The sequence below is a fragment of the Sceloporus occidentalis genome, unplaced genomic scaffold (genome assembly GCF_023333645.1).
Source record: "Sceloporus occidentalis isolate IW3139 unplaced genomic scaffold, rSceOcc1.0.p SCAF_1, whole genome shotgun sequence".
NCBI lineage: Eukaryota > Metazoa > Chordata > Lepidosauria > Squamata > Phrynosomatidae > Sceloporus > Sceloporus occidentalis.
In genome coordinates, this window is record NW_028316981.1 from 308,502,732 (window position 1) to 308,515,719 (window position 12,988).

Genomic DNA, 12,988 nt, shown 5'->3' on the forward strand with positions numbered 1-12,988 from the left:
CGGAGCTATTTTGTCCCCCATGCTGTTCAACATTTACATGAAACTGCTGGGAGAGAACATCCGGAGACACGGGGCGCGGTGTTATCAGTACGCTGATGACACTCAAATATGTTTCTCTGTGTCTCCAACTGATGCAATGACTAAGGATGGTGTCTCTCCTCTGAATGCCTGTCTGGAGTCGGTAATGGGCTGGATGAGGGAAAACAAACTCAGACTGAATCCAGAAAAAACGGAAGTACTGGTGATAGGTTCTCCAGGTCCAGGGAAGGAAATTTATCAATCTGTCCTGGACGAGGTCACACTTCCCCTAAAGGACAAAGTTCGCAGTTTAGGAGTACTTCTGGATTCGTCCCTGCAATTGACATCTCAAGTAGATGCAACGGCCAGAAATGCTTGCTATCAACTTTGATTGATACGTTAACTGCAACCCTACCTGGGCCAAAGGGACCTTGAAACAGTGGTACATGCTCTGGTAACCTCTCGTTTAGATTTCTGTAATGCGCTCTACATGGGGCTAATTTCCCCAACATCTCAAGTGATGCTGACACAGTTGGTGGGACATCCCCCCCCCCCCCGCGCTTTCTTTGGGTAACAGTATCACTTTTCTACAGAAGTGTTCCCCCAAGTAGTGAAAGGTGTTTGTCATAACATGTGATTTTCTTCACATGTCTTGCATTTAGCAATCAGAGCCAACTCAAAGGCAGCTAACAGCAACAACAACAAACCTTCCTAATCCTTTTAGCTAGCAATAACAGGGATGGAACCAGGGACCTTCAGAACATAGGATGCTGCTTAATACTAAGTTGGGCATTGGTCCATCTAGTTTGGTATTGTCCACACTGATTGGATTGAGATCCAGCATGGTCTAGTGGTTTGAATGTTGGACTACATCTCTGCAGATCAGGGTTCACGCTTTCTCAGCCTCAGAAGGAGGCAAACAAAAACCTCTTCGAAAAAAATCTTGCCAAGAAAACTCTATGATAGGATTGCCTAGGGTTGTCATCAATCAGAAACAACTTGAAGGCATACAATGACAACAATGCTGATTGGAAGGGACTCCCCAGACTTTCACTCATGCACACTTTGAGATGCCTTCAGCCAACTTCCATGTTTGGCAATAATTAATTACAAATAATTATGTTCCAGCAACTTGTGACTAATCCCAATAACCAACAATATAACAACATTGCATTACCTCTCTAATTTACTAAGGCTTAATTTTGCTCTTTTACAGACAGGATAAAATAAAGCTGCTTCGAGTCACTTTGGAGGTATGCTGTTTAAATGATGCATGCATCCTAAGAGTCTGGAAGCTCTGCCAAAACTGTGCTACAGTCCTTAGGACTGGAGTGTGGCTTTGGCACGGCTTCCGGACTCTTAGGACGCACACATCTTTTAAACAGCATACCTCCAAAGTGACTTGAAGCAGCTTTATTTTGGCCTGTCTGTAAGGGGCTTAGTTTCATTAGTTTCCCTGAATGGGGGAAGAGGAATAAGTGCTGGCTCATACTGCTACTTTGTACTCTGTTGAGGGAATTTTACAACAAAACTGGTAGCGTTCAAATTAAAAAAAATGTAAAAAGTAAATTTTATTGTGCTGTGAGAAATTCTTTACTTAAGAATTACTTTCTTGAAAGAGTGAGTACAATGGTGACTAACTACTTTTGGAGCCTCAAGATGAAAACTAATTACTGTTATTAGTTAATAGTAACTAATTTGTATTCAAAAGTAACTTTCCAACCTTTCATTGAACCTTGGCGTATTCTGCATGCTAAACTTGATCTCTGGCTCTAGATTTGTATCCTCAGAGGTTCATTTTTTTCAATTCAAACCTTCCACATCATGTCTCCAGCCACCCCAACCATTTTTGATCCAGAAGAGGCCTCAGAAATTCATCAGGTCAGAAGAGAGCCTCTGTATGTCCATTCCAATCATATAAATCTTTCGTTTGGTCAGAAATCCTGCAAAAAAGTAGGATCTTTAATCACATTTCTGCGTGCTCTGGATCCTGAATTGAACAAAGTTGAGGCTGAAGCCAGCAGGCCCAGTCCTAGTTCTCTCTTCCTTGGGTTCACTACACAACAACACATTGTATGAACAATGCTAAGGTCTGTGGTCATGCAGTTCTGCAGGAATCCTGAACATGCCCATTACAACACCTGTTTGACAGCTGGGGCACTTTTGCACATACCCTATAAAAGTGTAAGGTTTGTCTCTCCTTCTAAACTTAGACAGCTGAAGTATGTCATTTGTGTTCTGTGAGCCCTAGGCATTGACCTATTTGCCAGCCCTGAGGGTAGGCATTTCGGAGGTTTTTTAATGGCTTTATTTATTTACTATATAAACTTGACTATATGTCAACATCATGCACAAGTTGAGAGAAGGTTTTAGGGCCAAAATTATGGATTTTGTTATGCCCCATGGATAGGTCAAAAGTTAAAATTTCAGGACATTTAACAAAGGAGGTAAAGGATGAAGCAAAGAAAAACGGCACCAAAGAACTTACAAAATTCTGGCTGGCATAACTGTTTGTGTTCACCCAGAAGGTTGAATGGATGAAAAGGGAAATATGGTAAATTTTGGTTGTGCAATGTGTAGGGAAGGTGACCAGATACAGACAGGGCCAAGAAAACACACATGTGTGGGAAAGGATAAAAAGGTGAATCAAAGAAAATGGCAACTATGGCTGTATCTGCACTGCAGAAATAATCTGGTCTGATAACACTTTATTTGCATTGGCTCAATGCTATGGAATTTTGGGAACTGTAGTTCATTGTGGTACCAGAGCAAAGACCATTTTGCAGAAAGTCTGGGATGATATTATTATTATTATTATTATTATTATTATTATTATTATTATTATTATTATTGGAGGGGCCATGGAAACCCACTAGGTAACTTTGGGCAAGTCACAATGTCTGTTTCAGAGGATGGCAGTAGTAAACCCCCTCTGAAAAAGTTTGCCAAGAAAACCCTGTGATAGAGTCACCTTTTAGGGTTGTCATAAATCAAAAACAACTTGAAGGCACCCAACAACAACAACTAGGATGTCCTGTGGCACTAGTTCCCACATTTCAGTTTGAGTAGGAGATTCTAGTTTATTTCCCAATTTTAAGGCAAGCCTCCTCTGGACCTAAAATAGCACCAGTGTGGCATAGTGGTTGGAGTGTCAGACTGTGACTCTGGAGACCAGAGTTTGATTCTCATTTGGCCATGAAATTCACTGGGTGATCTTGGGAAAGTCACATTTTCTCAGCCTCAGAAGAAGGCAATGGTAAACCTCTTCTGAACAAATATTGCCAAGAAAACCCCATGATACATTTGACTTAAGGTTGCCATAAGTCAGAAATCACTTGAAGGCACACAACAACAATTAAACAAAAGTGTGAAGTTGAAGGCTTTCATGGCTGGCATCCATAGTTTTTGTGGGTTTTTCGGACTATGTGGTCAAGTTCTTGAAGAGTTTATTCCTGATGTTTCACCAGCATCTGTGGCTGGCATCTTCAGAGCGTGTCTTTGCCTCTTGAGGAAAGGAAAGAATGGAGAGGGCTGGCCTAGCCTTGCATAGAAAAGAGTTTCAGAGGGTGGGAGCAGCCACTGAGAAGACCCTCTCTCTCATGTCCTCATCAAGCAAGGCTGTAATAGTGGCAGGACTTATAGAAAGCCTTTCCCTGTAGATCTGAGAAGCCTTGCAGATTCATATGGAGAGACACAATCTTTCAGATAGTTTGGACCTAAGTTATGTAGCAGTGTCACTACTTCCTTTCCGCAAGCAATGAGATATTTATTTTCCTCCAGGAATTGCACCTGGCTGGCACTTGGAATACATTGATGTGGAAGACTCCATCATGGACAAAATATACCGCTTTCAGTGTGATCGCTGGCTGGCGAAAAAGGAGGATGATGGGCAGCTCCTGCGGGAACTGGCTTGTGCCAATAATGACATCCTGGAACTGAAAGAGCGGACTTGTAGGTTTGAGGAAAAGGCCGGGAGGGAGTGTGGGGCTGGGTTGGTGGAGGAGTTTGCATCGCTGAAAGCTTGTAGTCAGTCTGATTCCAGTTCTTTACCATGATGTTAAAACAAGGATGGGCAACTGCAGAGGGTTTGGGGCCAGTTTTCCGCCTGGAGGAAAAACCCATCCCCAAATCTGACCACACTGAGGTGTCAAAGCCTACAGGCCTCCCACTTTTCCTTTCAAGCTGATCAATTTCTGCCCACCTACCCCCATGCCTCAAAACTTGTCAAAAATTCAACAACATGAGCAACATTTCTTCTAGTTTCAATTTGGACAATTATTAGCTAATCTGAAGGGAGAGTTCTGGAACATTTTTAATGTATACGGAGGGTTTTGAGTTGTTTAGGAGGAAATCACCTAAAATGGTGATTTTAAGGGATTCTGAGGGTTTGGGGGCTCTTTAGGGGCCACACTTTGGGCCTTCAATGGACACATACAGTCCATTCAAAACTTTGTCCACCACTATGTTAAAAACTGAAGGAATGTCAGTCCTCTTCCAACTTTGTCCATATGCAGAAAAGACATGTGGAGAAGAGAAGAGGCAGTAAAAATGTGCATACCCCTGCCATAACCCTCAGCAAGCCCATACACTGGTGCCCACATCTGTAATAGGACACTTGTGTTTGAGCGACTACTAGCATGTAGGTTTTCATGAGATCCAGAAACTGAAACCTCCACAACTTGGAGGGAGGGGAGTCCCAATCACGTGGATGCCTACAACGCAAAAGCATATATCAATGGCTGTATAAAATAATAATACTGGAAGAGTCTCTCATATCTGGAATTCCAAAACCCAAAACACTCCAAAACCCAAAACTTTATATAGTACCTGTTCTGGATGCCAGTGTTTTATGTTTCTCTTTTGATCTCTTGACTTCCAAGCTTATGAAATCCTCACCATCACCAGTGACAGAGAAGATGCAGAAACCAAAGAGAATGTCTTTGTTATTTTTGAAGGGAAGAAAGGACGTTCCAAAGAGTTTCTTCTGGAGAACTCTTCCAAGAAAAGGAGGTTTTTAAGGTAGGTGCTGTAACAATATAATGGGATAGCCAAGTACACCAACCCCTCCAAAATGATGCTAGGAGGAAATAGAAAGCATTTCCTTAAAAAATAAAAATAAACAAAAATAAAAACCTTCCACGTGCAGAGTATGCCCAGAATCATGGTTCATCTGTTGTGGGTTTTTGATATCAAAAAGATATCGAACTGTGGGGGGAGGGAGTCGCCTGCTTTCAGGGGGAGAAAAAAGAAATTGGACCAGGTAGAATAATGGTCCTGGGGTCCAGAAAAATGTTCTTGAAGCCGTATGTACTCTATGTAGGGTTGCCAGATTTTCAAAATAGCAATCAGAGGTAGTTGAGGTCCTGGGTTCAGAATCAGGAAGTTGCTATTAACCAGTTTGTGATCTACTTAAATACCAAATGAAAGTATTGATTTCAGTTAACTTAGCTGTGTGTTTCTCTGTAAAATTAACCTATTTTTATCATTTATTATTATTTATTTCATTTTTATGCTGCCTTTCTCCCAGAAAGGGATCAAAGGCAGCTCACAAATAAAAACATTTTAAAAAACTTTACAATAAAAGTTTTAAAAACAATTTAAAACATCAAATACAATAATTAAAACAATTAAAAATTAAAAAGCACATCAAATAAAACCCATTTTCCACATCCTTGAATTACACAATGCACACATTTCTGTCTTTATGATGACACCACATTATAAAATAAGGGATTTTTAAAAAAATGTTTAGCATCTTGATGAGTCACATATGTTTCCCCAGGGCTGTTTGTGTGGGCCCCAAGACCTTACATTATCCTTTGCTCCAGAACATGCTGAAATATCCTCTGGGGGTGTGTGGAGAGCATTTCCACCATGTTTTGTGGCCTTTTGAGGCCAAGTAAAGCCCAGGAATGGCTTTTTAAAAACAGAGTGACTTTGCTCATTTCTTGTTTAAAAAAAGACCTCTGGTCAAAGGAGGCTGAAAAAAAATGTTTAAAAGGACCCCCCATGTCCCATAGAAGGCACTTAGGGACAAAAATTTGATCAGGAAGAGAGATTCCACCTAAATATTAGGAAGAACTTCTGTACAGTCGGAACTGTTTGACAGTGGAAGACACTCCCTCAGAGGGTGGTGGAATCTCCATCTTTGGAAGTTTTCAAACAGAGGATGGATCTCCATCTGTTGGGGGTGCTTTGATTCTGTATCCCTGCATGGCACGGGGTTGGACTGGATGACCCTTGGGGTCTCTTTTCCAATGCTATGATTCTCCGATTTTTGTGGGAGAGGGTGTGATAGGGGATGTGGCCCTTCAAGGTCTCCTTGGAAACTAATGTGGCCCCTTAGCCTCCCACAGTTGCCCACCTGTGATATTTCTTACCCTCAGACAGGGGACATCCGTTATAATAAGGGACACCTGTCAGCCATATTAGAGACATGTTTTCCAGTCCTCAAAAAGGAGGCATCTCTTATAATAAGGGGCATATGGCTACACTAAGCCTGAGAGGCACATGTTTTCCACCCCAATGTAAATGCCTACTACCTTTAGTCACCCTGATGTCAGTGCTTCTAGCAACCCACAGGACCTGGTTACTCTCCAAGCTGTGCACCTTGGAGCTGATGCCCACTTTCCCCCACTACCCAGTCATCTACTGGCTTGCAAAGAAAAGACCATCTGTTAGGTATGGTTTAGGTGTGTCTTTCCTATAGTATCTGAGGACTGGAGTGGATGATCCCTGGGTTCTCTCCCAACTCTATAGTTCTGTCTGCTGTCTTGTTTTCTATTAGCAGCACCAGGATAGTGATCTTAGTGGGTATTGCTTTTTATGGAGGGTAGCAGAGGTTTTCACTTTACTCAGCCTATCAATGTTGTTTGATTCCTGCTAATACTGGAAGGGAAGTTACCTTAGGATCACTGAGAGGAAAGATGGCTTTCACCTCCTTACTCCCTAGATGTCAGCAGGGAAAGGCTGATTTAAACTTCCCTCCCGTATCCTGAATCTGTGGTGAACAGAGGACATGTGTGTGAGGGTAGATGAACTGGTTTTGATGGAAAATATTTTTGCTCAATTAAAAGGTGGGGATGAGTAGATCACTTGCCAGATCTTATTTTTAAAATTATGATTAATACAAATAATTATAAGTGTTGTAGTTGACCATCATAGAAAAGCCATTCCTTCCTGAAAGAACAGTGAATGCCACTTTTACGAGGATGCCTGCTGAGAATCAGACACTCATAATCTTTATATAATTTGCCTCCTAAACTCAAGTCCTCTGAGGGTCATATACTTTAACCATCCAGGACTAGAGGATATTTTCATCGGCCACCCCTAAACTGCCAGGAGAGATTCAACAGCTAATCATGATGCCTGAATTTAAAACAGTATTAAAGACCTATCTCTTCTGGCAGGCCTACCCAGTCAATTTTAAACTAGGAATTTTTAATTGGTATATTTTTAATTTTATGTTTGAATTTTATTGTGTCCTATGTTTATGTATTTTAATCTGTATTGTACCCCACTTCAAGCCTTGAGGAGAGGCGAGCAAGAAATAAAACTACTACTACTACTATTACTTTTTCTTTTTGTAGAATTTTTTCCCATTTAAAACTAATCTTTGTTTCCCATATACATATCTGTGGGGTTCATTGGTTTGTTAAACCATTAGTAAACCCTTCCTAAGTCCTTGCTGCATATATATTATCTCAGTGTTCCATACATCAACCTTGTAAAGTAGGCTGGTATAAAAATCCTTACATTACAGAATCAACACTGAAAGGTACCCTCACAAGTGTCAATTTGTTTATACACTTTTAAAAAGCAAAATGAATAAGACAGGAGATGCTTTGTGGTCTTTGGCTTCATTTAAAAAGAAATAAATCAGTTTATATGTGGAACAGGGTATGTTCTTACAGAAAAATTCCATTAAGCATTGTGTGAATGACTATGTAGACACACACACACACAGAGAGAGAGAGAGAGAGAGAGAGAGAATGTGTAAGAGAGAGACCTTTATTCCAAATAATTTGCTGGTTAATCAATTTTTAAAAAAACCTCTGTAATTGACAACCTTGTACAAAAAATTCATGTCCTCTCATCATCCTTGGTGACTGTTGGTCTGCACAATATTAATTAGGGGGGCTATTCCTACAGGGGAGCAACCGATGTATTCGAGTTTTCTTCGAAGAATGTTGGTGATATTGCAGCCATCTGTGTTGGTCATTGTCCAAAAGACGGGAAGAAATCAAGCGTGAAAGCAGATGTCTACTGGCATGTTGAGGAGATTGTTGTTACAGAGATGGAACTTAACAACAAGTAAGTGGCTCCCCGTGAAGAAAGGAACAAATGGCATGCAAACCACAAAAGTCCAAGGCAGCTGGAGGCAGGGGCAATCTAAATGGGTAGCAACAGAGCCTCTGATCCTGACTATAGCTGGAGCTTGAGGACATTGTTTTTCGGACCCAAAAAAGAAAGGTTCCCCAAGCTTTGGCTATAGTGTTACTGAAGTCTGCCATCTTCTAATTAGGGGTGTCATCTTTACTTTCTATGAAATCTTGGTCAGTTTTAGCTGACCAAGATTTCCCACTGTAATTTTTGAAGAATATTCACAGTTGAGGACTTACTCTGCACAAAATTACACACGCTTGTTCTGTGCAGAAAACAACATTTTCAGAATAGAAACTTTTTTCTTTATATATTTTCTGCACAGAAAATGCTGTTTCCTGCACACACAAAATTCTCGTAGTCGGGATTATTCTGTGCAAAATTCACACATGGCTGTTTTGCATGGGGGGGGAAAGTGTTTTCTGCATGGGAAATCCCTGCTTTGCCCTGGAAAACCACTGGGTGACTTTGGGCAAGTAACCATCTCAGCCTCAGAGAAAGGCAAAGGCAAATCCCCTCTGAACAAACCTTGCAACAACAACAAAAAAGCCCTCTGTGATAGGTTTAGTCAGATATGATTTTAAGGCATGCAACAACAGCAATAGCAATTTTTGCACATATTTCTGGGGGGAAATTATGTGAAGAAAATGCTACTTCCTGCATAGAAAAAGCTGCTTTCTGCACAAAAGAACCTTGTGTGAATTTTGCACAGAATTAGCCACACTGCCAAGATTGTCAGTTCAGGATTCTTCCCATCAAGGTTTCTCAAAAACTGAGAGACACTTCTTTGTTTGTTTTTCATTCAAATCCTTTTGAATATTCTTTCCGTCCCTATACACCACTGGTGCTTGCTTCCTTACTCAAAAGATGAGAGAAGACCTGTACACTTCATGGTGCACCAAGATGAATTTAGCCAGGTTTCCAAATTTATCCAAATGGGTCCAGTTTTCAACATCTGTGATGGAATTCCTAAGCAAAGGCTCTCTAGATGATTGGTCAGACTCACATGGGGCAAGCCGTTTTCTACTCAGGTTTTAGTTTTGAGCTGCATTCCACATTTACCAAATGAAATATCTGCTACAACAGCGCTCTGCTCTCTGGATAACATCCCTTGGATGTGGTCCCAGGCTTAATTCAGGGCTGGTTCTACCATTAGACAGAATGAAGCAATGACTTCAGCCAGAATATTGGGGGGGGGGGGGGCGCGGTGAGGAGGAGATAGAACAGATAGGCCACTAGTTATCACTCCTGAAACCTCTTTTGGTCACATGGCCAGTCTTGCATCTTTAAAAATAGCATAGTGGAAGATTCTCAGCTCAGCCATGAAACTCACTGGGTGACCTTGGGTAAGTCACATGCTCTCAGCCTCAGGGGAAGGCAGTGGCAATCCTCCTCTGAATAAATCTGCCAAGAAAACCCCATGATAGGGTCGCTTTAGGGTCGCCATATGTTGGAAATGATTTGAAGGCACAGAGCAACAACAAAGAGGAGGATTCAGCTTTGTTGCCAGCAATGACATAAGGTAGAAGGGGACGGATTGGGAGGTTCCTGACTTTTTGAAAGTCATGTCTACATATTGTCTTAAGACCTTATTCCTTTTCTTATTTTATTTGACCTCTACTATGTAAAGCACTGTGCAAACTTTACAGCACTCTATAAATAAAAATTAATAATAATAATAATAATAATAACAACAACAACAACAACAACAATAACTGATGGTGCAGAAGCATGAAGGAAGGACTAGGCTCTCAAATCAGGCTGAAACAAAATATGCAGAAAGCCCAATTTGAGGGTTTGCAGATCAAGAGTGTAGCTATGGGGGGGGGGGGGACAAAATTAGGGGTTTGCCTCCCCATAAAAATTCTGCCCCTCCCTAATGAATTTTTCCTTCAATTTCTAGCATTGTAGAGGGTGAAACACTGAATCTTGGTCTCCTAGAGTTCTAGTCCAGCAATCAAACCAGCTCCCAGTAATCCATTAGTAGGCCATTAATGCTCCTTTTTCCACAATGAAGATCAGTGCAGGAGTCAAGGGAGGCTGTTTCTTAGGATGATTCTAAGGCTAGGATGGAGGACAAAGAAAGTGTGGGACAGATGTCTTGATTATTCAGGGGTGGAGAGAAAACTGCCACATCCAATTAAATTGGTTTCTGTATCTAACATGCTGTGGAATGTTGCCAGCCAAAAGAATTTTAACAAAAGGACAGTAACAAAACATTCAATCAGGGGGTTTAGCAAAGCTAACAAAATACTTAATAATACTTGTTAGAGAAAGTATGCCTTCTCTCCCCCAAGAAAAATAAAGCTCCCTGAAGTAAAACTCTCGGTTGAAAAAAACCAGCCCATTAATTCTGCTGAATCCAAAACTGTGTTCTGCTCTTTCCGGCAGGTATTTCTTCAGGTGCAATGCAAAAATTCCCCTACGCGCAAAGAAGGGCGACCACAAAGTCATCGAGTGTGCCAAGGTGATTGAGAGTTTTGCCAGCAAAGCTCGGAGTCTGGTGCCAGTCAAATACGAGGTGATCATTGTGACAGGATCTGTGAAGGGAGCTGGGACCGACGCCAACGTCCTCCTCACCATCTATGGAATGAATGGGGACTCGGGCAAACGGGCTCTCAAGCAGAAATACCGCAACCTCTTTGAACGGGGCAGTGCCGATCGGTTTTACCTGGAAATCCTTGAACTTGGAGAGTTGAGAAAAGTTCGTGTTGAGCACGACAGTAAGGGTTTTTCTCCGGGTTGGCTGGTAGAAAGGGTTGAAATCACCAACTCTGCTACTGGGGTGACAACCAATTTTCCCTGTGGGAAATGGCTTGACAAGGAGAAAGGCGATGGTTTAACATGGAGAGAGCTATTTCCTAGAAATTAATAGTATTAGTAAGTAGAAATGGGCACTCAAGCAAATGAGTTTTGTGGCACTAAACCCTTAAAGGGTTGCCCTTTTCTTGTTATATGACTTCAAGTTATTTCTAACTTAGAGAAACCTATCACATGGGGAGGGGGGGGTTGGTAAGATTTTTTTCTGAAGCAGCTTGCCTTTGCTTTCCTCTGAGGCTGAGAGAATGTGATTTGCCTAAAGTCTATCAATGGGTTTCAATGATTGAGCAGGGATTTGAACCCTGCCCTCTCAGTATCTTTGTCCAATATTCAAAGCATTATATGACACTGGCTCTTTTTGGCCCTTTTACTGGCCAAAAGAAGAAGAAGTGAATTTCAACTCTTGACAGTTTCCAGAAAAGACAGTTCACCTTTTAAATAGCTGGGCTCCTCTACATTACTGGATAGCTGGGCTCCTCTGCATTCCTTAAAAACAGAAACAACCCATTTAAAAAAAAAATACAGAAGTGCTCTACCAACCATTTCTGGTTTTGTTTTGTTTCCTGTTTTGTATCTTGGCAATCTGTGCAGCACTAGATGTTTCCAGAGACAGCATGTTAGGACCCAGACCTTGCCTGCTGGAAACAGAATTGTTCTGAAATGCTTAAGCCTGGTCAGGTAATGTTTTCTAAGGCCTAAATCCAATTGCTAGTTCTAAGTAGAGTAGACCCATTGGATCACCAGTGGCTTCACTAGGTTTGTTCAATAGTTGCCTCCACATTCACTAGTTTCCCTTTCATGGATTTCATTAATATGTTCTCTCTAGGAATCTCTAGGTCTCCCAGTGTGATTCTATGGTCAACATCTGGTGACAGTTGACCATAGAGTTGGGCTAGAGTACCTAGAGATTCCTAGAGAAGTGTTATCTCAGGTTTAAAAAACTGGCACTCATAATTTTGATCTTCATGGTTTTTAATATGGAATATAATTTGGTTTACCATTTTGTAAAATAAATATATGTAAATCTACTCTAAAAATACATGAAAAATATAAGATTTTTTTTTCTGATTAAAATCTTTCTAGTGTATGCTGTGGGGCTGTTTCAACATTGCCAGATTTTATTCTGCCTCATAAACGCTAATAAAGATGTATTTTTAAAAATGGTGTTGAACTTTAATAGTATCAGTGAATTCCAACATATGAGCTGGTCACTTCATGCAGAGTTCTGAATGCACTGACTCAGAATCCAATTAATCCTGGCATGGACTACAAGCATCTCATAGGTCACATACGTCCTCCACCCACTGTTTTTGCAATCTCTCTCTCTGTACCACCACCATCAAAATCTGTAACACTGATACCCCAGATACAACCACATTACTGAAGTTTCACAGTGCAACAAAAAGATTTTTTCCCTCTTCTTCCATTCCAGAAAGGAAGGAGACACTCTGCCCTGTTTATCTGGGCTTTGTGGCACAAGAAGGCATTCTGATACTATCTTGCACCATAGAGAATGACTGCAGTTGTTGTTGAATTGTGCTAACAACTGTACAGAAAGTGAAAATCTCATAGAGCCTTAACTGTGGACTTTATCACACATGGTTACTATTTCATGTCTATATGTTCATTGCAGGTTCTTGGCCTATGTGTTGCACAGTCAGTTGTGCATTCTTGAGTAAATACTCACTGTACACAATGTACCACTTGGCTCACTGGGATTGTGGAAACATCAAGTGTAATCACACTTGGTATTCAGTAGAATGGTAAT

General features: G+C 41.1%; 1 protein-coding gene across 1 annotated transcript in view; it reads left to right on the forward strand.

The window, feature by feature from the left end:
• The window catches only part of LOC149324215 (lipoxygenase homology domain-containing protein 1-like), a 237,886-nt gene extending 226,614 nt beyond the window's left edge, over positions 1 to 11,272 (forward strand). The window contains exons 38-41 of the mRNA XM_089487726.1: positions 3,799 to 3,969; positions 4,899 to 5,037; positions 8,170 to 8,331; positions 10,792 to 11,272. Of these exons, the coding sequence (XP_089343852.1) occupies positions 3,799 to 3,969; positions 4,899 to 5,037; positions 8,170 to 8,331; positions 10,792 to 11,272 (953 nt within the window). The remainder of the gene's footprint in view (positions 1 to 3,798; positions 3,970 to 4,898; positions 5,038 to 8,169; positions 8,332 to 10,791) is intronic.
• Positions 11,273 to 12,988: the final 1,716 nt, after the last annotated feature.